General features: G+C 52.6%; 10 protein-coding genes across 10 annotated transcripts; 6 read left to right on the top strand and 4 right to left on the bottom strand.

Moving 5' to 3' along the window:
• Window positions 1–136: 136 nt before the first annotated feature.
• Window positions 137–631, top strand: PV08_00922 (cyclin-dependent kinase regulatory subunit; the record flags this gene model as incomplete). The annotated part of the gene is made up of 4 exons (XM_016375287.1): window positions 137–246; window positions 299–443; window positions 493–551; window positions 598–631. 4 exons carry the CDS (start codon window positions 137–139, stop codon window positions 629–631), a joined length of 348 nt encoding a protein of 115 aa, XP_016240563.1.
• Window positions 632–938: 307 nt separating this feature from the next.
• PV08_00921 (uncharacterized protein) lies at window positions 939–1,571 on the bottom strand (the record flags this gene model as incomplete). Its single annotated transcript, XM_016375286.1, has 1 exon — window positions 939–1,571. One exon carries the CDS (start codon window positions 1,569–1,571, stop codon window positions 939–941), a length of 633 nt encoding a protein of 210 aa, XP_016240562.1.
• Window positions 1,572–2,824: 1,253 nt separating this feature from the next.
• PV08_00920 (uncharacterized protein) lies at window positions 2,825–3,490 on the top strand (the record flags this gene model as incomplete). Its single annotated transcript, XM_016375285.1, has 1 exon — window positions 2,825–3,490. One exon carries the CDS (start codon window positions 2,825–2,827, stop codon window positions 3,488–3,490), a length of 666 nt encoding a protein of 221 aa, XP_016240561.1.
• A 347-nt stretch (window positions 3,491–3,837) lies between these two features.
• Window positions 3,838–5,073, bottom strand: PV08_00919 (uncharacterized protein; the record flags this gene model as incomplete). Its single annotated transcript, XM_016375284.1, has 2 exons — window positions 3,838–4,901; window positions 4,953–5,073. The coding sequence occupies 2 exons, from the start codon at window positions 5,071–5,073 to the stop codon at window positions 3,838–3,840; spliced, it is 1,185 nt and encodes a 394-aa protein (XP_016240560.1).
• A 615-nt stretch (window positions 5,074–5,688) lies between these two features.
• On the top strand, window positions 5,689–7,800 carry PV08_00918 (uncharacterized protein; the record flags this gene model as incomplete). Its single annotated transcript, XM_016375283.1, has 1 exon — window positions 5,689–7,800. One exon carries the CDS (start codon window positions 5,689–5,691, stop codon window positions 7,798–7,800), a length of 2,112 nt encoding a protein of 703 aa, XP_016240559.1.
• A 647-nt stretch (window positions 7,801–8,447) lies between these two features.
• Window positions 8,448–9,947, bottom strand: PV08_00917 (uncharacterized protein; the record flags this gene model as incomplete). The annotated part of the gene is made up of 2 exons (XM_016375282.1): window positions 8,448–9,575; window positions 9,696–9,947. The coding sequence occupies 2 exons, from the start codon at window positions 9,945–9,947 to the stop codon at window positions 8,448–8,450; spliced, it is 1,380 nt and encodes a 459-aa protein (XP_016240558.1).
• Window positions 9,948–10,746: 799 nt separating this feature from the next.
• On the bottom strand, window positions 10,747–12,139 carry PV08_00916 (uncharacterized protein; the record flags this gene model as incomplete). Its single annotated transcript, XM_016375281.1, has 2 exons — window positions 10,747–11,589; window positions 11,855–12,139. 2 exons carry the CDS (start codon window positions 12,137–12,139, stop codon window positions 10,747–10,749), a joined length of 1,128 nt encoding a protein of 375 aa, XP_016240557.1.
• Window positions 12,140–13,129: 990 nt separating this feature from the next.
• Window positions 13,130–14,611, top strand: PV08_00915 (uncharacterized protein; the record flags this gene model as incomplete). Its single annotated transcript, XM_016375280.1, has 2 exons — window positions 13,130–13,549; window positions 13,601–14,611. 2 exons carry the CDS (start codon window positions 13,130–13,132, stop codon window positions 14,609–14,611), a joined length of 1,431 nt encoding a protein of 476 aa, XP_016240556.1.
• A 921-nt stretch (window positions 14,612–15,532) lies between these two features.
• PV08_00914 (uncharacterized protein) lies at window positions 15,533–16,756 on the top strand (the record flags this gene model as incomplete). The annotated part of the gene is made up of 1 exon (XM_016375279.1): window positions 15,533–16,756. The coding sequence occupies one exon, from the start codon at window positions 15,533–15,535 to the stop codon at window positions 16,754–16,756; it is 1,224 nt and encodes a 407-aa protein (XP_016240555.1).
• Window positions 16,757–17,207: 451 nt separating this feature from the next.
• Window positions 17,208–20,948, top strand: PV08_00913 (uncharacterized protein; the record flags this gene model as incomplete). The annotated part of the gene is made up of 1 exon (XM_016375278.1): window positions 17,208–20,948. One exon carries the CDS (start codon window positions 17,208–17,210, stop codon window positions 20,946–20,948), a length of 3,741 nt encoding a protein of 1,246 aa, XP_016240554.1.
• Between the last annotated feature and the right edge of the window lie 605 nt (window positions 20,949–21,553).

Raw genomic sequence — 21,553 nt, 5'->3', positions numbered from 1 at the left:
CCTTCATTCGCTAAGGCCAACAAACAGCCTTTCCTTCCTTCCCACTAGGCGTCCGCTTCGAATTCAAAGTTCTAGTTTGAACGGACAAGATCGACACCTACTTTCCAGCTTTTTTTTTCCCCGCGACACTCGCACAATGACGGCCAATATCGACATGTCAAGACGAAACAAGAAGCCAAGGCTGTTGCACGAGAATGAGAGAGCGCGGTTGGAGGAATTTATCGATTCGATCGGATACTCTGCAAGGTATGATCAAAGTCAAAGGGTGAGGAAGTGGAAGAAACCTTACAAGGTCCAGGTATTCTGATTCAGAATATGAGTATCGTCACGTCCAACTGCCGAAAGCGATGTTGAAAGTCATTCCCCGAGATTACTTTGACGAGTCTAAGGGTACGCTCAAGCTCTTGTGGGAAGAAGAATGGCGAGGTCTTGGAATCACACAGGTCAGTCACACGCATGTCACGAGAAAGAATTTCCGCTTATACCGACCAGAGTCTTGGGTGGGAACATTACGAGGTTCACGAGCCGGAACCACACATTCTGCTGTTCAAGTAAGTTCGTATATGAATGAGCCGGGGCACATACTGACGCTTTCAGGCGTCCGATTGGTTATCAGCCTCCAGCTCAATGACCAGAGAATGCTTCAACAAGGTCACTCGAACAGCGCAGCATTGGGAGGCGTTATTCTGTCGTTGTGGGAACTGTATTGAACTGTGCATTCAGCGAGCGTGCTTACCAGGTTTGTATGACTTGACTAATGACTGCACATGGCCGGGATTTGGGCACCAGATATTAGACGTTCATTCAGGCCTTGCATACCTAGTTTCAACTATGAATTGTAACTCTCTGGGCGGCATACCAGGTACTCCTTTCAATCGTGGCTGTAGGTCTCCATCCCTCGCATCAAGTTTAAACGCTGTAATTCGGCCACACGCAACTCAGGTTGCATTCTTTTTAAGCCATTCCTCCCACTGCTCCACTGTCCAGCCGGAGGATATACTGCGTTCCTCAACCCCATTGAACAAGACCGTTGGAGTGACATGGACACCGGTAAGTCTGTTGGCTTTGACCATGAACTTGACGTCGTTGGTGACCTTGTTTCCGATATTCAGACTACCGTGGTCGGCTGGCTTGTCCGGAACCAACAGCAAATCCAGAATAGTCTTCTCGTCGACTCCATCCACAGTACCCGCTAGCTTTGCCAGTCGCTTGTAGGTGTCGTTGCGTACCTCATTAACGACGTTGACATCAAAGTACTCTGTCTGCTGTTGGAAGAGCTTCTCCGAGAATGCCCAGAATGACTTTGGAGCCGTCTGGAGTACGGCAGCACCGGCTTCGTGAACGAGCGTCGAAGATGGATGCCAAGGTTGAATCTGCTGCCGGAAGATCACACGGACTCCTGGATTCGTGTACTTGGTTTCGATGATCGGAACGACCTCGTTGTAGAAAGTCTTGAAGATCTTCGCCGAGAAGGGACAGACGTAGTCCAAGTACAGCTCGATTGTGTGTTTCGCCTCGGTCTGAGACGCTGAGGCGAGCAATTGCCCGGAGAACCTGGGTGGGAGAGCCATGACGGACGGTATGGACGTGTAGCTGCTGAGCGAACAAGAAAGAGTTTGGGTGTTTTGGGTGTTGTTCAAGTTCAAAGTACAAGTACAAGGTCAGTCACCACCGACGACGATGATTCCGTCATCAACAACACAGTCACGTAATCCGACGCTGAGGGCGATCGAGGGGTATTTTATTTAGTACTCCATACCACTAAACGCAAAACGCCCTGGAGAAAGGAGAATTGTTATCTTGTGTATCTCTAACGAGCAACGCAGACTTTGACATATCACTATCCTCAACCTCGCCATATTACTCCAAAAGAGCATCAAAGTGTATCGTCGTCTCACGAGTGCTTCTTACTGCGGTTGACGTCTACTGTATTGGCCTCCCCAAAAAGAGACTCCTGGGCTTCTTCTCCAAGCCTCAAAATACACGATACTTCACCATGCACAGAAATTCAACTCATTGTAGTACCTCCGGAAGAGATCAAGTCCATTATCATGCCGGTAGTCGTTGTCGTCGGGGCTGACATCTGTCGTATCGAAGGGCCCAAAAGAGACTCTTGGATATTTTATAACACGAGATGCACACGTCAGTGCATCATCCGCTCCGACAGCCCCTTTCTACACCGTGTGAACGTCGTGTCCATCGAATACGCAATCTTCCTATTCACCTCTTGACGACCTTCTCTTGTAGCGGCTATTGTGCTCTGGCAATAGCATTGGACTCCCCCTGCCTAACAACGCTGCCACGTTTCCAGGCGAGGCTGAGCAACAAAGGGGTATCACAAAATGTGTGCACTTCAACAGATCTCCTTTGTCCACCTTGCAGGCTGTTATCAGCCTTCTGGGGGGCCCCTCTTTGCGAAATCATGCTCAAGCGATTGAGAAGGGCATATGCAAGTGCGGCACTTGTCTACGTACGCTGTCCGGGTGTCGCTATGATGTTATTGACGCCGCTTCTTGCAGTTGAGGCCGTCAACACCTTCCCTCCCACCCAGCCGCCTGGACAAGCCACGCGGTGAAAATTCGCAACTCATTCATGCGCTCCGCTCTTGATTCATTGTCTTCCTTGCGTCTATACCCTTCATTGAACCCTCTGCCTCATGAATCAAGAGCTATTGTCCCATCGAGGCAGTTCTGTCGGCAGGGAAGAGGATTGTGTTGTCTATCCATGCCCTGGTAAGTTCGAACGCTTTCTCTTTCGCTTTATCTCTTTCTCCTCCATCGCACTCGAACCACACAAACACTCTTTCTACAACCAACTCGACAACATGGACGCCAACCTGGCCTTGATGGCCATGCTCGCCCTCGTCACCAAATGCTTCGCTTTTGCCACCTTCTTCGTCGTCCGGTTTGCTGTCGTGGTGCTCCTCGTTGTCTTTGGCGAGGTCGAGCCTCGTCTAGAGCTTGTTCGCCTGCTGGACCGCCTCCCCAACAACCCTCATCGTGCTCTGGGGGTGCCTGAGCCCCCAGAGGACGCCGACTGGATGGCTGTTCTGCCGGATGCCCTTCGACAACTGTGGCCGCAACGAAAGGGGCCTGACACGCCGATGCTGGATGCCGAGACCAAAGCCCAGCGCGACCTTAGGAGGAAGAAGGAGCGCGCCCTGCGCAAGAAACAGAACAGGCGCGCGAACAGGGCACAGGGCAGACACCAGAAGGAGGGAAAACCTCCCAAGCATCCCCATCGACGATGGGAAGACGCTCTCGGCATCCAGCACCCTGACCAACGGGCCCTCATGAACAACTTTTACTACCCGTTGGCTGCCGACTTTGAGAAGCGGCAAGAAGCCAAGAACAAGAAGCTGCAGAAGAAGCAGCAGGAGGAAGAGGCCGCGGCACGTGCCAAGGCAAAGGAGGAAGGGCGGCGGCTCGCAGAACTGATCGAGCGCCGCAAACTTCGAGGGATTTGGAAGTGGTTTGATGGCCTCAAGTAGGCGCCGTGGAGAGAGAGAAGTTGGGAAGGGAGGGGTGGAGGGAAGGAGGATGGAAATGGGGGTGCAGATGAGGACAGCGCGGGACGCTATCATCAAACGAGACAAATGATCAGGGTGGGAAGGGAGGGAGTAGATAGAATAGCCCTGGGAGGCTAGCTGATGGGTCATGTAAAGAAGCAGGACTTCTTCCTTTGTGTGTGCGTGCCAGGAACCAACGAGCTTTTTGTACGTTTTTTTGTTGCTTCCCAGACCGATCTAAATACGTCTGGTCTTTTGAGACCAGTACAAGTAGAACCATGCTAACTGATGTCCGAAACGGACTATGTATGATACAAATGCACGCTCAATCAAGCTCGTTTGGGGGCTTGGCTAGGTTGGCCAGCCACCATCAATCGCCGAATGGTCTTCATGAACTGCTTCGTCTGCGTGCCTTGGTAAGTACCATTGTTGTTCAGATTCTCCACGACGTGGTCCAAGAACGGCATCTTCTGCTTTTGAACGGTTGGGTACTCGCCACGGACATACGTGTCAGCAAGTCCCTGGCGCTCTGCCTGTCGTGAGACCACATCGCTGAAAGACATGTCATGTGGCTTTGCCTCGATGTTCTTCCGCTCTGTGACACGGTCGGCACGCTTCTGGGCCATCTCCGCGGCCAATTTCAACACCTCAGCCTTCTCTTCCTCACTCTCAAAACGTGTAAAGTAGCCCTTGACGTAGCGTTCTGCGAGTTGTCCCGGAGTTTGGTAGCCATGCGGGATACGCTGTGCAAGCCATTCAATTCGCTGCTGAACGGTCTCTGTTAAGCCTGTGCCGGAGAGAGGTGTGTTTGGCCAGTCTGCTCGAAGGTCCTTGACCGCCATATTCTGACCGGGAGTATAGGTGATCTCCTCGGTGGGATTTGGGGGCGGGTCAATGACCGTGTTGACCCAGTGGTCTGCTTTTTCCTCGATGGCAAGATCATCGTCACCATCCTCATCCTCGGCAGACTTCCTTGCCTTCCTTTGGTCACGGCGCTGAATTCGCTTGTCGACTCGAGGTCCTGTACCACGACCTGCTGGAGCGTTACCGGGTTTGGAGCTTCGTTGTCCATTGCGTTGGAATGGAGGACGAGTGGAAGTGCCATCGCGAGGCGTTGCTGTACGGCGCAGAATGGGGCCCGGAGGAGAAGGCCTTGAACCAGACGTTGAGGCTCTGTTGATACTTGGACGCTGACCGGGAGGGGTACTTGCTGCTCCCGCGCGAGCTGCGGTGGTAGAGCCGGGACTTGTTCGTCTCAGGAGCGTACCGCGCTGGGCTGGTGCACCTGATCCACGGACCAGCTGTGACGAACCAGTACCTTTCGGTCCTGTCTTCTCACGAAGTATACGTGGACCAGACGAGCTTGCATTGATGTTCGAGGTCTTGGAGTCGTCTGCAAAGAATCGTCAGATTGTGAATAGTCTGGAGGGCAATATGTATATACCATCTGCTAAGAGGCTGCGCCCGGCAGAAAATCTTCGAAGGGCGCTCGGTGGCAGAAATGCCGAGCTCGAAGGTTTTACCCTGAGACTCAGCCTTGCACATCGTGTGCAGAGGTGGTCCATCGTGAGCGTGATGCTGCGTCTCGATGCTGCTATAAAGCAAACTGCGCTCAAAATCACTGTAGGTTTGGATGCCAGAGCTTCAGGAGCAAGAGAGAATCTTGGCGTATCACGTGGGCGCAGCCTTGTGGCCGCAAGGCTACGCAGGTAAATGTGAGTTGAGGGGGCAGGCTTTGGAAATACCCTGGCTACGTATGGACTACATGAAGGTCAAGAATGGGGGTTTGACCACCAGGCTACCCTGACTATAAGGATGGAGAGTAGCTACTCTCGGACAAAGACCTCACTTCCACCGCGGGACCGAGCGTATCAATGGCATTTCTTTGATCGAAACCGGAAACATGGCGCGCTCTCCTCAATGAATTCTGTGGAAAAGTCATCGTGACATGTCGGGAAGTACAGGTCTCCATCAAGGAGTTCAAGTCGGTGAATATGAGTTGCAGCATGGGATATAATTTGATAGAGGCACCAGGGGGTTTCTCAATAGGTAGTGACTACAATGGCCAAGCCATCAAAGCACTAGTCCTAACGCGGCGTATGCCAGCACCAGTCTATATCGCCCTGATTCAATGATATTCTGTCGTCCACAAAACATTATCGAATCCCACAACATTGGAAATGGTTCACACCCGTGGACAAGGCGCCCGACCTGAGGGCTTTTCGGAATACCAACCGCCTAAACGTGAGCGAAAGATGGCCCATTCCCACGTTGCTGCTCGCACCTCCCCAGTGCACGCAACTTTTGTTTCCCGCTACAAAGACGCATCAACCCAGACAGAGGACGTATATCTAACCACTCAAATAGAACACCCGGGTTCAAAGCGACGCCGAGAAGACGATGACTCCGAAAATTCCTCCAAAAGACAGCGACAAGCTGTCACCCCAGAACAACCACGTCGAGGAAATACTTTCATGTTCTCCGCTACGCGAAACCGAAGCCTACTTACCTCCGCACCACCCAAGATCCCTTCTCGACGCGATTCCCCCTATGGTAGAAAAGCCATCACACCTGTCGAACGAACGAACACTCCACCCAAAACTTCAGAAAATCGGGACGAGAGCGATGAAAGGGCAAAGGAGCCGGAAACACCTAACCCAGCTCCAGCGAGAGCGGGTGGTCTTTTTGGAAGTGTGAGGAAGATCTTTGGATATCTGACTGGCGGGCCCAGTGAGACAGGACAGGCAGGACAAACGCGACAGTCGGGCAGTGAAGCAGAAAACGTGTCACCTAAACAAACACCACTTGACCATAACAATTACGCCTCCGACATGACTTCACCCACACCAAGAACCAACGATCCTGCTCTTCCCCCTTCAGAGGTCCCCGCGGATGATAGCGTGTTTACCAAGGAGAACTGGAAGCGAAGAAGAGCTATGAGTACTCGAGCTGGCCGAGAAGCTCTGGCGGCTTTGAGAGACACCAATACTGAGACTGAAATGGCGCAATTCAATCCCACCGAAACCCCGGGCACGAACAAACGCAAGCTTGCTTCATTCAATGGAGAAATTCCACCTCCTACGCGAGGTGGTTTCGGCATCGACGAGAATTACCTAGACGTTGACAATGAGGTTGATGGTTTGGAAGAGTCGCGATTCGCAAATGACGATCCTTCCACACCAGCAAACAAAACTGCACCACAGACTCCCTTGCGCTCCGCTTTGAGAGCGAATGGTTACGCTACTTTGGGACGATCTGGAAAGTCAGTACGCATCAACCCACAGACCTCGGTGAAACATGTCTATGGCACATATGGTCGCTCTGGAATCTATCATGGCAGCATGTTCTCTGATCCATCTGACAGATCAAAAGTGTCAGATTCAAGCGCATCTAGTATCTCCGCGAGAGATGTCAGTGCCATGCATTCTCCTAGCACCCTCCAGAACACAGTAAACAACATGACACCCAAATTTCGACTTGACCACAGCGTCGTCGATCCGAACGACACCACCTGGCGACCTTCTTTAGCTAATCCTTCTCCTGGTCATTTCCGCGTTCCTGATATGGACGAATACGAGGACGAGGAGGATACTATTATTCTGGGCCAGGCGAATGATGAAGTGATCCCTCCTCGACCCAGCACACCACGTATGTCACATGCAGAGCTTCCTGGATCATCCTCATCTCTGATCCCAAGTTCAACCGTGCAAGACGAGAGCTCCGTCAACGACACCACAGAAAGCCGATTGGAAAAGGCCAGGTCTGAAGCTCAAAAATACAAGCCGGTACGATCTTCACGACTCTCGCTCACAGAAAAGGCCCGCTCACGATCCTCGTCACCTCCTGGAGAAGATGTTGGAGAGATTAGCTCTTTTCGTGAGTCGCAGATTGAGGTTTCAGATACGCCACCTCTTCGAGCTCGGACTCATCCTGACACTCCTAACAATACAACAATGTCATCAACATTGAGCCCGACGCCAAAGACACGTAAAGAGCTTGACAATACTAATGTTGGAACGGATGGGATGACAGACTACCAAAGAGAACACCAGTACGATGAATGGGCCGCCGGCCTCGATTGGCCCCAAGCACAAACCTACGTCGAAGCCGGGATTGCATCTCAATACATCGACAACCTCGTCCGAAAGAATTGGACTGAGCGAGACACCGAGGAGTCGGCCGAATTTTGGGCTCGAGAGTTTGATCGAGGAGAAGAGTATGCCCGACAAGCAGCCGCCGAGGGAAAGGAGCTCGTTTGGATTACTGATCCCGAAGAAATGATTGATTGTTAAGAGACGATAGGATCGGACGAAGTGGATCCTGGGGAAGTCGCAGCAACGAGGCTCATGATACGTTGTAAAAGTAATATTACTTGGGATATGATAGACCAACGATGCCATCACGCCAACGCATCTGGTATGCGTGGAGAAGAAGGGTCGGATGGACGGGCAGTCGTCTCCTCAGCGCATTGGATCCATGTCCATGTCGAGCTCTTGTGTGTCTCCATGGTTCGGGTGGTTTTCGTGTGTATGGGAAAATGGGTTGGGGATACAGTGTGTTGAAACTATGTCGAGCTCTCCGAGAGTGTGTCTCCATGGTTCAGGCAGATCTCCTGTGTCGTTCGCTCTTTCAACATTCATGATTCTCGTCACACCTCGTTTGGCAAAGGGGCGAGCCTTGGCTACTGTACCATTTTGTCGTACAGAAGATATAGCAAGAGAATTTTTAATGTTTGTTCTTTGACTGTAATAACGAGGTTTATTGTGATTGTCTGTTGCCCCTTTACCGTTCACGTGGATGGCTTTGCACCTAGGTGGTCAAGGGGTATTCTGAGTTGTGTCTGCAGCCTGAGAAAGGGCCTTTTTATACTCTCTGAACCTACGCGTGCGTATGTACCTACTTCCATACGAACCTGAGCAGCCCTTCTTTCTTGGGTTTCTTAGGCGGCACCATCCGTCCCTGGCTTTGTTTCCTGATCGACGAAGCCAACCTCAATCACACTCAACGTACTTCCGGGCGGCGTCTGGATGTTCCTGATGGCCAGCGTCTTGCCCTTCCCTTTATCCTCGGTCTGTGCGAAGACGGTGTCGACGAGACCCTCGCCGGCCCTCGCGATGAGATGCTTCCACTCTCCTTCGTCGCGCTCCTTTGCGTTCGTCAGCGCCATCATCTGCAGGTCGGTGGTGCGCATCATCCTCTCGACGTCGTACGGCAGCACGCCGACGGCCGACGGCATGAGCTGGTCCATGATGACAATGCGCGAGTCCGGGCCCATGGCGCGCACGAGCGGGCGGAGGATCCGGACGGCCCACTCATCGCTGTAGTCGTGCATGATCATGCGCAGAAAGTAGACGGCGGCGGCGGCAACGGGCTGAGCGTCGAAGAAGCTGTGCTCCATGAACTCGAAGCGCGCGCGGAGAGGCTCCGGCACGACGCTCGTCGCGGGGTCCCTTGCCTTGGCGATGATCTGGGGCAGGTCCTGCACGACGACCCGGATGCCCGGGTTCGTCTCGGCGATGGGGATCGAGCAGTGGCCCATGTTGCCTGCGACGTCGACCACGACGGATCCGGAAGGAAGGCTGGCCCAGTCGAAGCCGCGCGCGACGTGCTCGTTGGCCATGACGGGGGCCTTGGACATGAAGGTCATGATCTTGCTGAAGCGCTCGCGCACCGCCGGGTTGCTCTCGTACCACTCGTACTGCACCTTGTCCGTGGCGAACGTGTAGTTGAGAGCCGCCCTGTTGGGTTCCTGGCGGCCGTGGCCGAAGTGGTCGAGCGTCTCGACGACACGGGCTGCCATCGGGAACGTGTCCTCGGCGATGAAGTGGTTGAAGGACCCGACGCCCCAGTGCGTCAGGAGTCGCGACGACGCCGTGTGTGCGATCTGGCCCGGCGATGGCTCGTGGAAGACGTGGATGGCCATCAGTTGGCGAAGCATCTGTTTGAGCTGCGACGGATCCAGCGAGAGTTTGGACGCGAGCTCCGCGTATGTTATGGTCGAGTTGAGCGGGACGTTGGCGGGGATGTTGTACTTGTGGACGTAGCGGAATGCATTGAGGTCGTGAGCCTGTAAAGGGGGAAGGGAGTATAAGTAAGGTTAGAACCATGATACCCATATAGGTAGGAACTGTAGGTTAAGTGTGTGTATGTAGGTACAGCATTCAACGGATCCAGTGGTTAGACGTACACAGTGATACGAGTGCCAGGTCAGAACCTCGTCCGGCCCAGCGACCAGATCGTACAGTCTCTTTGCTGCAGCGCGCAGGTCGAGTCTGGCGCCATCGATCTCCGGGGTGACGGGCGGGAAGAACTCTGGTCCGTTCTGGTCGAATGTTGGCTGAGGGAGCTTCTGGGCCGCGAGGTATCCTTTGATCTGTTTGGCAGTCTCCAGGCACGTTTGGGCCAGCGCCTCCAGATCTTCGACCTTGGGGTCAAGCATTGTGGCGGCGGAAGCGAGAAGCGAGCGAGTTCGGTTCAGTGCAGGCCAGGGTACAGTTTCAACGGCAGCGCTCAGTTGATCAGTCACACACTTGTTGTGTGATCAAGGGTGCTCTGATGAGTGTGTGTGCATACCAGGTCCAAGGTACTTACCGACAAGGGCTGACACGTCCCGTGGACGTCGGTCTTATCTCGTGTGAACACGCGGAAAGGTGGCAGGCCTTTAACAAATCATCCGCTCGGACAACGCAGCATTGCAGTAGTGTCAAAAGTGTCAGTGAGATAGTAATGAGTAGCCGAGCGCGTTCGGATCCACCTTGCGAGGTATAAAAACCTAGAGAGTGCTAGCGTGCTATATCGCCATGATATGTGCGTCGGACAAAGTCGTGTACAGATACTGAGACCCCCGTTTCTAGATGAAGCCATCAGCAAAGGAGAGGACGATACGGAACGAGTGGAAATGGTCCCGACAGTGACACGGAACGAGGCTCAGCATGGACCGGGCGTCGGTGGGTCATGGTGACAACTGCGAATGTTTCAATGCCCGCACTCAGCCATCCAGACCGGTCTCTGTGGAAGGATTTGGATATTCCAGAGCATGGCATACGGTCAGGGATTGTCTAGGACGTCCAGGAACATCGGACCGTGGGACGCTGGGCGTTGCATATAGGAATAGATGGGGGTGAAGAACCATCGATTCTCCGTATACGCGTAAGGAACCCCAGCGTCGTCAGAACAAGGGGTACGGCAACCTATGAAATGTATTTGTCTCAAGAGTGACAATTTCACGCACGTCTCACTCAGCTGGCCTTAATGCCCTGTTTCCAGACACCCACGATACCCTCACCCTCCCACAGAGCAGCCAGCTCCTCCGTGACGTTCCCTTTCACGAGCACAAGGTCGGCTCTCTTCCCCTCGGCAACGACACCTCGATCACTGAAACCGAACCTCATTGCGGGGAGCGCCGTTGCCGAGTGAAGGGCCTCCGTAACACTCATGCCACATTTTTCGATATACAACAGCAGCTCCATCCAGAGACTAGGACCAAGGCCCGAACCCTTGAGCCCAGCAACAGAATCGGTGCCCGCGACAACGTCAATGCCTTCCTGTCTGAATGTCTTGATCGCATCAAAGGCGTACTCGAGCTTGGCTGCTTCGTCTTTCGCGTTCATGGTCTCTCTCATGTTTTGCACAGAGAAATCGTCCACCAACTTCTTCTGTTTGGCGAGGTCTGCGAACCGATCCCGCCAATCCTGCAATTCATTTGTCAGACTTGCGAGGATGGTCAAGGTCGGGATGACAAATGCGTTGTTCTTTTTGTAGAGGTCGAGGGTGCTTGATGGTAGAGGCTGGTCCACGAACGTATGTGTGAGACCGTCCGCACCAGACTTGAGGACGACCTCAGTCATGTCAACACTGAGTGCATGGCCGACAACTGGGAACCCTGCGTCGTGGCCAGCTTTGACCACAGCCGTCTGAAGCTCGAGGGTGGCTACAGGAATAGCCCCTGTTGGCATGGCGAGAGAACAGCAATTTTCTTGCATCAGTTTGATGTAATCTGCACCATTCGCCTTGTGGCTCTTGACAAACTCTGCCGCGTTATCGACAGTCACATTGGGCCACGTGTCAACGAGTGCTTTCAGCTGCAATCCATTAGTTAGCGAGTACACCAGGAACGCTAAAGCCGTGCACCACTGCTTCCTTCAGTCATAGACTTGCCTCTTCAGAAGGATTGTGGCCCAACACAACCGGTTTTGGCCATCCCCCCGCGATGGTAGCTCCGTACAGCGAGCTTTTGAGATCTGACAAGGTCACGGCTCCATTTGACTTTTTGGCCTCGGTCAATTCCTCCGCGATTGCTTTCCTGTGCCTGTTCACAGATTCTGGGTCGGAGTGCATATCACATACAGTGGTGACGCCACATCGTAAGGGTGAACGCAGGATATCATCCTCGCTCGCCCCTGGGGGAAGGTGAAGATTGTGCACGTGCATGTGTGACTCGATCAAGCCGGGAAGAAGAGTGCATCCTTGGCCATCAATCACGGCCGCACCAGGAGGAAAATGTGTGCTGGAAGTGGGAGTGGTAGAGACAGATGTGATTCTGCCAGATTCTCGGTCGAAGGTGACAGTGGCGTTGGGATGAGTCGAGACGCCATCAAAGAGAAGCACAGAATGAATAACGGTGGCACCCATCTTGCAATCAGGGAGCGATTAACTGTACGCTAGTCCAATGACTTGTCTCTGAAAGATAATCACAAAGCAATGAACTGTGGTTTCTGAACATGAGCTTGGAATGCAACTGTCGTGTAGTTAAATAGTGGTCGGTGTAGATGTGCTTCGGAGTGGGGAGTCAGCTGTCTAGCTATTTTGGTGAACCCCGGTATAACAAGAACTGGGGAGGCGGGGCAGCGACTGAGAGACCTGCTTCTCGTCCTCCTTGCCTCAAGCAGATGCCACTGGTAAAGCCTATCGTGGCGGTTATACATCGGACATGCTTGTGTGATGCTTGTGTCTCATATGTCCTGTACAAGCTCCGAAATATTTAACAGGCCTGCCATAAGTCCCTGGCTTTCGCTGTGGACTCACGCATTCACGGCGCTGCTGGATCCTAGACAAACTGTCGTATCCCTATATGAAGGCACAGAAATGGCCGAATACATATGCAGCCGAGGAGGGTTTGGTTGTTCAGCAGCTTGAATAGATATCGAGATATAGCTGTATTGAAGGGAGACTATCGCACTCGTATTGTCTCTCCAGTCAGCGGTCAGCGACAAAGCAGCTCATCGCTGGCAATTAATTCACTCTGGAAAAGTGGAACAGGGACCATTCAACTGCGTATTGACTGTGCGCATTCACCAGGTCTTTCAATACCGTTCTTCCGCGGTAGCATCACCAGCAATGCAGATTTGTATTCACTGGAGAGAAGTCATTCATAATATCATTCGTCGTTAGGGACGGATCAGTCACCGCAGTCGGCCCCCTAATTATAGTCTAGTCACGTGGCGATAAGATAATGACCCGGCTAAGTTGCTGCTTCTCACGCACCTCATGTGAGAGAGAGAATGACACTCGACTGCGTCCACCAGCTAAGATTTCATATTCAACCACTCCACACATCTTGGGTCAGGACTCTTTCAGAACGGTGCTACGACATCGCACAGTGGCTCTTCAAGTCATAACACGATGGCGTACTCTCCCTCCCCAACCCCACCACTAACGGGCCCTGAGACTTCTCTCTATCCCAATCCTCGCTCACCTACTCCTCCAGCACAGCCGCTCTCTAAGAGAGACAAAAGACGAAATCAACATGTTGCACACCAGCAAGAACTACACAATGAGCTCGCCTCGAATCGAGAGCAGCACTACCGAGAACAACTCATCGCCCTCCAGACCGACATGAGCCTCATCTCCCAAGCTGACCCCTATGACCCCGAACCTCTGGAAGACTCGCCAGAAGAGATCGCGAGGATAGCCGAACTAGCAGCGTCCGGAACACCCTATCAATCACAAATGTCCTCAATGGCCGGGAAATGGTATGCTGAGTTTGTTCATGAGGTGAACGATGCCAAAGAAGCGAAAGAGATCGCCCTCATCCAGCTTATGGTAGGCTGGCCCTACAGTGACACATGTCTCACTTACTGACGAAACGTGTAGAACAACCACAATGCGCGTCTGGAAAGACTCAAGTACGAATGTGACTATCGCCTGCACCTTGCTGCTGAAGAATGCGAACACATGACTTCGACCCTCCGAGAAAGACTGTTCCAATCCCTTTCTCACAAGAGACAGAGACTCATGAAAGAGAAGGAGCAGCTTGATATTGCGGATACCAACGCCCTACTTCTTCATCCCAGCCAGTTTAGTATCACCAACCCTGGAAGCCCCGGAGGAACTCACACAAGCCGCAAGACTCGCTTTACCCGACACCGGGAGCAAGAAGACCTCAACGGGGCAGGTGAGATGCACAAACGCAAACGGAAACAAGTCGATGACGATGTGGGCTCACCGTCGCGGAACGGAAACTCAACTCCCTTGGACCGCAAAGGAAACGCAACGTCAAATCAAACCGCACCAGTCTACTCGATCCACTCTCTCTTCACAGACAAAGAGCTTAACTTTCAATCACACCAGGCGCAGATTGCAGCTCGGCACTTTTTCACCACTTCACGCAAGGAAGGAGAAGCGAGCAATACACGGAAACGGGGCAAAGACGACAATGGCAAGCGAGCTGGTTCTGAAGACAGTGGATCCTCGGATGAGGAAGAACTGGAAGCCCCGGAAATGGAGAGGTCAGCCAGCCACAATGTGCATGTCACCAGATCGACGAGGACCATTGGTGGCATGAGTGGCTTGAATGCGCTCAGTGACCTGGCCGAAAAGGCAGCAACCCGTCCAGCTCTACCGTACGCGACCTTGCACACACATCAAGGCCGACAAGGGACTTTCCTGCCACAACCCAGCCGTCTATTAGCCGAGGAGTTAGAAGAGGATCTTTTCAAGATTGCACAGATCGAATCCCAACCCAAAGGTCAAGTGGACAGAAAAGCCATCGACGAAGCGCTCAAGCCCCTTTCAGAATCCCGAAGCAACTTGGCTCCGGATTGGCCAGTCTATCTGGATGTGCATTTGGTGGACATTGATCCGAGAAGGGCCGCCGGAGTGTAGTCGAGCTGACGGCTTGCCGGTGATCGAGCACGCTGTACCTCAGGCTAGAAAGGGTGCCCACCGAGCTGGAGGTTGAATTAGCCTAGGAGTACAATTTACCACGGGGTAGCCACGGGGTACTCGTACGAGTGCTCGATTTTGCCGAATTGCGACACCGGCATAGAAGCCCAGGTTGTTTGTTGGAAGTACCTAGCAGGATGGTGACTCAAGCAGGAAACATGCCGGTGTTCCGAGAATCAGCCAGAGCATTATCTAGGACTACGGAATACGAGGTAGCTAAGGATGTGTACTTGTAGACGTCACACGGTGGCATGGAGATCGACAGAGGTCGACAAAGGCCGGTGTGTCCTAGGGCTATTGTACAAGGAACAAAGACCACTAAACTGGAGAGATGCCTACCTAGGAAGGAAACTCGCACACCGGAGTGCATGTGGCTAGCTCGTCACTATGGGGTTAGGTGCTTATAGGTGCCCCGGGTTAATTCCTAGGCTACTTGCTTTAAGCTACAATGTACCCGCGTTAGGTACCTCTGGCTCCTCCCGCAGGCGCTCTACAGGGGTCTCTCCAGGCTAGTGGGCGCCGCTCCAGGGGATCTGGTGTAGTCTGAATGGAGGAAGCTCCTCCGCATCCTCCTCTGCCACATTCCCCGCATTCTGCCAACCACTTCCACCTCTCGCGACGCTTTTGGTCCTCGATACTTGCGCAGCGATCCACAATAGCATCATCTCTCTCTTTCCACAAGCTGCGTCGGAGTCGGCGAGCGAGTGGTCACTTCAGTTGACCAGCAATGTAACCTGCCTGACAAAAGAGCGGTCCGATTTCAGGTATAAGTGAGCCATGTGCTGCTACTTTGCAAGTCCTCCTTCTGTCGTTGCTCTTCTCGCTACTACTAAAAACCTCACGTCAGTTCTTGTGGTCAAAATGTGGTCGTTGTTTGCTCAATTCCTTCTCGCCTCGAGCGTCGTGCTGCCGGCCCTGGGCCAGAACAGCTCGACAACCTCTAACCTCACCGCGCCAGTTAACCCTTTCGCGCTGTACACGTTGAGCGCAGAGAATATTACTGCCAAATTGATCCCCTATGGTGCTCGTCTCACATCCTTGGTTGTGAAAGACCGTGACGGCAACGATCAAGATGTTGCCGTCGGTTACGATGATCTTACGCGATACGTTACAGACACCGAGACCAACCACACATATTTCGGTCCTATTGTTGGTCGCTATGCCAATCGTATCAAGAACAGTACATTCACGTTGAATGGCAAATCCTACCACATCCCGGCCAACGATCACGCTGGTGCTGACACACTCCACGGAGGCACTGTTGGTTACGACCAGAGGAACTGGACCGTTGTGACTGCTTCGGACTCAAGCATTACCTTCGCCCTTCTCGACACCGCCACCGAGGGTTTCCCTGGGACGGTCTTTACCACCGCCACCTACACCCTCTCAACTGCGCCCAGCGGCCCGCAAGGGCAGACGCGGCCACGACTTACGACCAGCATTGTTTCGAGCGCGCTGGATGAAGAGACGCCCATCATGCTAGCGAACCATATATATTGGAACCTGAATGCTTTCAAGCAGGCCACGATACTGAACGATACAACTCTATGGATGCCGTACTCTGACCGATATATTGAGGTAGACCCGATCCTGATCCCCACGGGCAGCATAGGTTCAGTATCCAGCCTACCAAACCTAGACTTCACCTCACCCAAGCTCCTCGGAAATGCTGTCAAAAATGCTACAGGTGTCTGTGGTGCAGGCTGCACAGGAATTGACAACGCTTTTATTCTCGACCGCCCAACCGGCGCAGGTGCAACATCCTCCAATTTCCCCGTCCTGTCTCTCTGGTCAGATACCACAGGCATTCGGCTGGATGTAAGCACGAACCAGCAGGGCTTGCAGATATACACGTGCAATGGTCAAACTGGCACGATTCCTGTCAAGCACAGCCAACAGCAGAGGAACAGTGGCACGTCTGGCGCGGCCAAGTTTGTCAACCAGCATGGGTGCATCGTCATTGAAACTCAAGCGTGGATCGATGGCATCAACCACCCAGAATGGGGAATTTCTGACTACGAGATCTTCAGCCCTGCAACCGGACCGGCAGTCAACTTTGCTACCTATGACTTTTCAACGTTCTGAGCTCCAACTGGGTAGCAGAGTCTTGGTTTGCAGGACATGATCTTGGGGAAAAGCAAAAATGTGCTGTCTGACGAAGGATTAGACAGAATTTATGTAACGAAACCACAGTTGAATCGACGATAATTCAATATGTCAGACGTATCAATATTCTACCGCTTCCTAATTCGCAATGTAGCCAATCAGAGGCCTTAGTCTCTATGTCATAGTAAACAAACAAGATCGTGATTCCTAGAAGAGCCGGAGGAAGCGTAGTGCGATCGCGCAGAATTTACAAGGGCACCCCTGAACGGCGATGACTGCAATGCAGAGTGAATGGAAAGTTGGAGGGATCCTATCATGATTAACGAATTACCGAACCATCTGCCTGTTTTATAAAACAGTGCTGGAGGGACTCCGGAGTCCGAGCATATCACCAATTTCCAGCCGATGCTCCTCGTCATATACGTACACAATGCCACGATCACCTTCGTTTCTTGCATCCTACCACGACGATGGGCTCAGCTCCCCTGACCCCCTAGCGGACTCCTTCGAAGACGGTGCCACCGGAAAACGTGTGTCGCGCCCTGTCCGCACATCTTCCCCAAGCAAAAACAGCGCCGCCACAAGACGACGTTCCCGCCGAGCTACCGGCGCAACTGCCTCTACGCCCCTGTTTCATTCAGTATCCGAACAGAATCTAAGTCCGTGGAAAATCAAGGTCACCGTGGAGGCTGAGCCCGAAGATCCAGAAATGGAGGGCATAGCGCCGCGAACAATGACCCGAACAATGAAAATACCCTTGAGGCACGACTCTTCACCTACGAATCTAGAGGCACGATTTTCGAGAGAAAGAAATTCGGCTACAGCACCAGGGAAGAGCAAGCGGAGTGGGACTCCTGTGCGAGGAGCTAGAAACACAAGTCGCTCCAGACGACAAAGCGTGACTGACCTGAACGTACGACCCCTGGGCGACGATGCGGAAGAGGACGACTGGCTGAGGCAGAAGAAGTCGCCACGAAAGCAGGGAACTTCACGAAGCAGGAAGGCTGATGAAGGGGACTCGACGTCTTCTCCAGTGAAACCAGGGAGGAAGTCTGCCCAAGCTGCAGTTGAAGTCCGACAAGATACAGACGCTGAAGATGGCTATGATGGAATCCATCAGCAAGGAAGTACGCCGGAGTCGGAGTCTCCAGAATTGCGCACAATTGATCTGAACAGAGTATCGGTTCGAGGAAGACCAGTTTCGGCCAAATCCACAACGGACAGTATGCCCGATGGTGACGAGAAGGACCCAGACACACAACAATCACTGGCGAAACCGTCGAGGCAGAAGGGCAAAGAAGTACGAAAGGTATCATCTAATAGTGCGCTAAGTTATCCGACGCCGTCGCCTTCCTCATCCTTTCATGGTGACCCAGACGATGTGGAAGATACCCTGCAACAAGATACAGAGGGCCGCATGACGGGAGAAGGATTCGATACAGTACTTGAAAGTGAAGGGTTCACGATGATTGATCTTGACACCCTACCCTCGGCAAGACAATTTCGCAGCAGTCCCGCTATGGCTGCCGAAAGTCATCCTGCTGGACAAGAACGAGAGAATAAGCCTTCGGATAACCCTGACAAGACCCACGCGTTGGCACCAGCGGGCGACGTATCCTATCCTGCTCTAAACGCCGATGAAAGTGAGATTTCAAGTACGGTGCCATCATCTCCTCCAGTCATTGAACAAGATAGGAGCCTGTTGAAGGTGCCTGCTCCCTCATCGGTGGGAATTCGAAGAGTAACACCGCAGCCCTACTCATCCCCAAAACTGCCTTCACCTCCCAGACACATTCTACAACGGACCGCTAATCACAGACACCGTGGATCGGCCTCGGCGTTGTTTGCAGGCATTGCTCTGCAGGAGGTAGTGTCCCCAGAACATTCCGAGCGGCACCACTCTTCTCAGCAGAAACAAAGCTCTGTAAGCCGTCCATTGTCAAGTCATGAAGATCATCTGTTCGAAGGGTTTGATTCCAGGACAAAACGCGAGCTGAGGGCAGGCCTGCGCTTTGGAGAAGAGCTTGCGAAGCGACAATCCTCTGATCCAGCGGATAGAGCCACCCCTGGCGAGGCACCTGCACGGAAGGGTGATGTGGCCGGATTGGGCATTTCTTCAAGGCATGAACAACCAAAACCTCAGCAAGCAACTCAGGTGCGGAGGGGCGAAACTGTGGTCCAGCATACACCAGTACATACTTCGAGTTCCATGGGAGCAGATTCGAGAAAAGGGGGCGGCAATGTGACTCAAACACCTGAAAATCAGTCAATCATGAGACAAAAGCCCGAACTGCTTGATACCATGGCTCGACGCGAACGTGAATGGCAGCTCGAGCGTGAAGCAGTGTCAAGACAAATCGAGAACGCGAGCGAGAGTCAAGTCATCATCATTGACAGTGACGATGAGTCTGCACTACCCGTGAAAGAGCAAAGCATGGCTGAACACAGCCAATGCGATCAGCTACACGAGGACGATGAAGAGGACATTTGGCTGGCAGAGGCGAAGAACTCGTCGTCCAGTCCTTTACCTGCTACAATATCTGATCTACCCGTGCAGAATGAGCAACATAAACAACTTCATCCGCCCAAAGAAGTCAATGACAAACCTCGAAGAGGTCTCATTCCGAGACCATGGCGGAGAGGTGATGACATTGCGCCTTCCGTTGAGCAGAGTACGTTCTTATCCACCAATTCGGATGAAATGAGCGGTCTGGGATATTGGAAAGAACAAGAAAGCAAAATCAAATTCGGAGCTGGTGAGATCAGAAGACATCAGCTTGGGCAGAGAAGAAGCAGTGGCACATTTGATATTGATCTTATGCTTGGTACTCCGAAGAAGGAAGAAGATCCAAATCGGAGCTTCGATACGAACGATGGCTATCACCATGAACAGTCGGATGAGCCGGCAGTTTCTGAGGATATGAATGATGCCAGCAACTCAACAGCAGAATCAGTGGACGCTCCTGTTGATGCTTTGGACCAATCAATCTCTTCACAAGAGGAGACTCAGGATACTTCAGCAATTGATGATACATCCGTAGCACTCACCACGCCTCCAGTTCCACACCAAGACTCACCAGATCCAGCACCTAGTCAACGACCACCTACACCTCGATCTGCATTAAAGGGGTCCAGATACAGCGTTGGTCAGATGACAGGTTTCGCGAAAGCAGATACACCGACCATGATCAGAAGAGTTGTTTTCAGTGAAAGATCAAGAGGGGTTGATATAGATGGCATGGAAAGCAGCTTCAGCATGAAAACGGGAAGTGACGACACCACCCTGGGCGAGGCTGGATTACAGCTGCGTCGCGAGTTGGAGGCTCATGAGGATGAACATGAGGCCGGTCTAGAGCCTGATTTGGATCATGACGTTGAAGATGCTGCAGCTGAAGAGTCTGTTCACACTGTGAATTCATCAGCATCTTCAGAACCTACACCCACACCAAAGCCTCAGTCCCGCCAAAAAGAAGAAAGACCGCCGAAAAGAAGCACAGAACCAGCAGCAGAAGTCAACATTCAGCGGACATTATCATCACCATCTCCTATCAGCAACCTTGACGGCACATTGAGTCCAAAACAGCAGTCGCGCGAAGAACCGAATTGGGAAAAGGCCAAATTGGCCATGTCTTCCATCGATAGACGATCCAATTCGACTCACCGAGGCTCAAAAACCAAGTCCCGGTTACCCTCATACCTTCTTCCGCCATCCTACCCGTCCGACCCATCGCGACCCTCGTCGTCCAGACTCGGGCTTTCGGGCGAATTTACCAACAGCCATTTCCGTACTCTGCATATCATCTATCGGAAATCCTTGCGCCCCAAATTCCACGGACCAGGACGAGAAGCTATTCGTCCCGATGTACTTGCTCTCGAAGGTCGCGAGATGGACATTGACGAGACGGGCAGCGGCATGGGCGAGATGTTCACCTGGACGATTGGGCCGACGGAATGTGCCGTGATTGAGAGATTCATGCAAGAGGTCGAATACTCGAACGGGTTTTACCGTGGGAAGACGGTGAGACAAGACGAGGATGTCGCGGGAGGAAGAGAGGACGGTGGATTGAGATGGGGATGGACCGCAGATCAGATTGGAGAGTGGCTTTGTCGAATTGTGGTGGGCGAAGTCGTGAGAGAAGAGGAGAAGAGGACGAGGGGAGGGAGAAGGTAGAGGGGAGAGGGGAGAATGAAGTATCCTACCTGTGTGAGCAAGTAGTGAGTGGTCTGGCCCCTTGGCTTCGAAGGGCTGTGGATGTTTATACTGTCGTTGGCGGGTGTCGTGGTTTTAAAAAAAGACAGCAAGCGATTGGTACCTGAATGAATTTGGCCATTTCACTTCTCCGTTCCACCCTCCGACACCTTGACGTCTTTTGCCGTCTGCCTGCAAGTGCTTTCTTCGATTTCCCGGCTCCGTTCGATTGGACATGTCTGGTGCGATGCGAGAAGCAGAGGCTGAAGCAGTAGAGGTCGAGGGCGGAGTGACGGGGTTCGGTCAGCAGCGGACGGGAGGGGACGAACGAACTAGTCATTGCTTGAACCGATTGACTTACTTGTGTGCTGTCGAGACTTGGTCGTGTCGCAACATTTCACACTCGGCGAAGGCGGCATCTTAATTAATTATCAATTGTAGGATCCACTGGGGCACCAGGTACTGTACTATACCGTACATCTCCTTATCGTCCTAAACACCTAGACTTGAATCTAGACAACGGTAAAACAGAGACGGATGTTTAACAAACGGAATCGATTGAGGACTTGATATGTAACTAGTTACAA

Source organism: Exophiala spinifera, assembly GCF_000836115.1.
Source record: "Exophiala spinifera strain CBS 89968 unplaced genomic scaffold supercont1.1, whole genome shotgun sequence".
Classification (NCBI taxonomy): Eukaryota; Fungi; Ascomycota; class Eurotiomycetes; order Chaetothyriales; family Herpotrichiellaceae; genus Exophiala; species Exophiala spinifera.
This window is presented reverse-complemented; position numbering and strand designations above follow the sequence as displayed.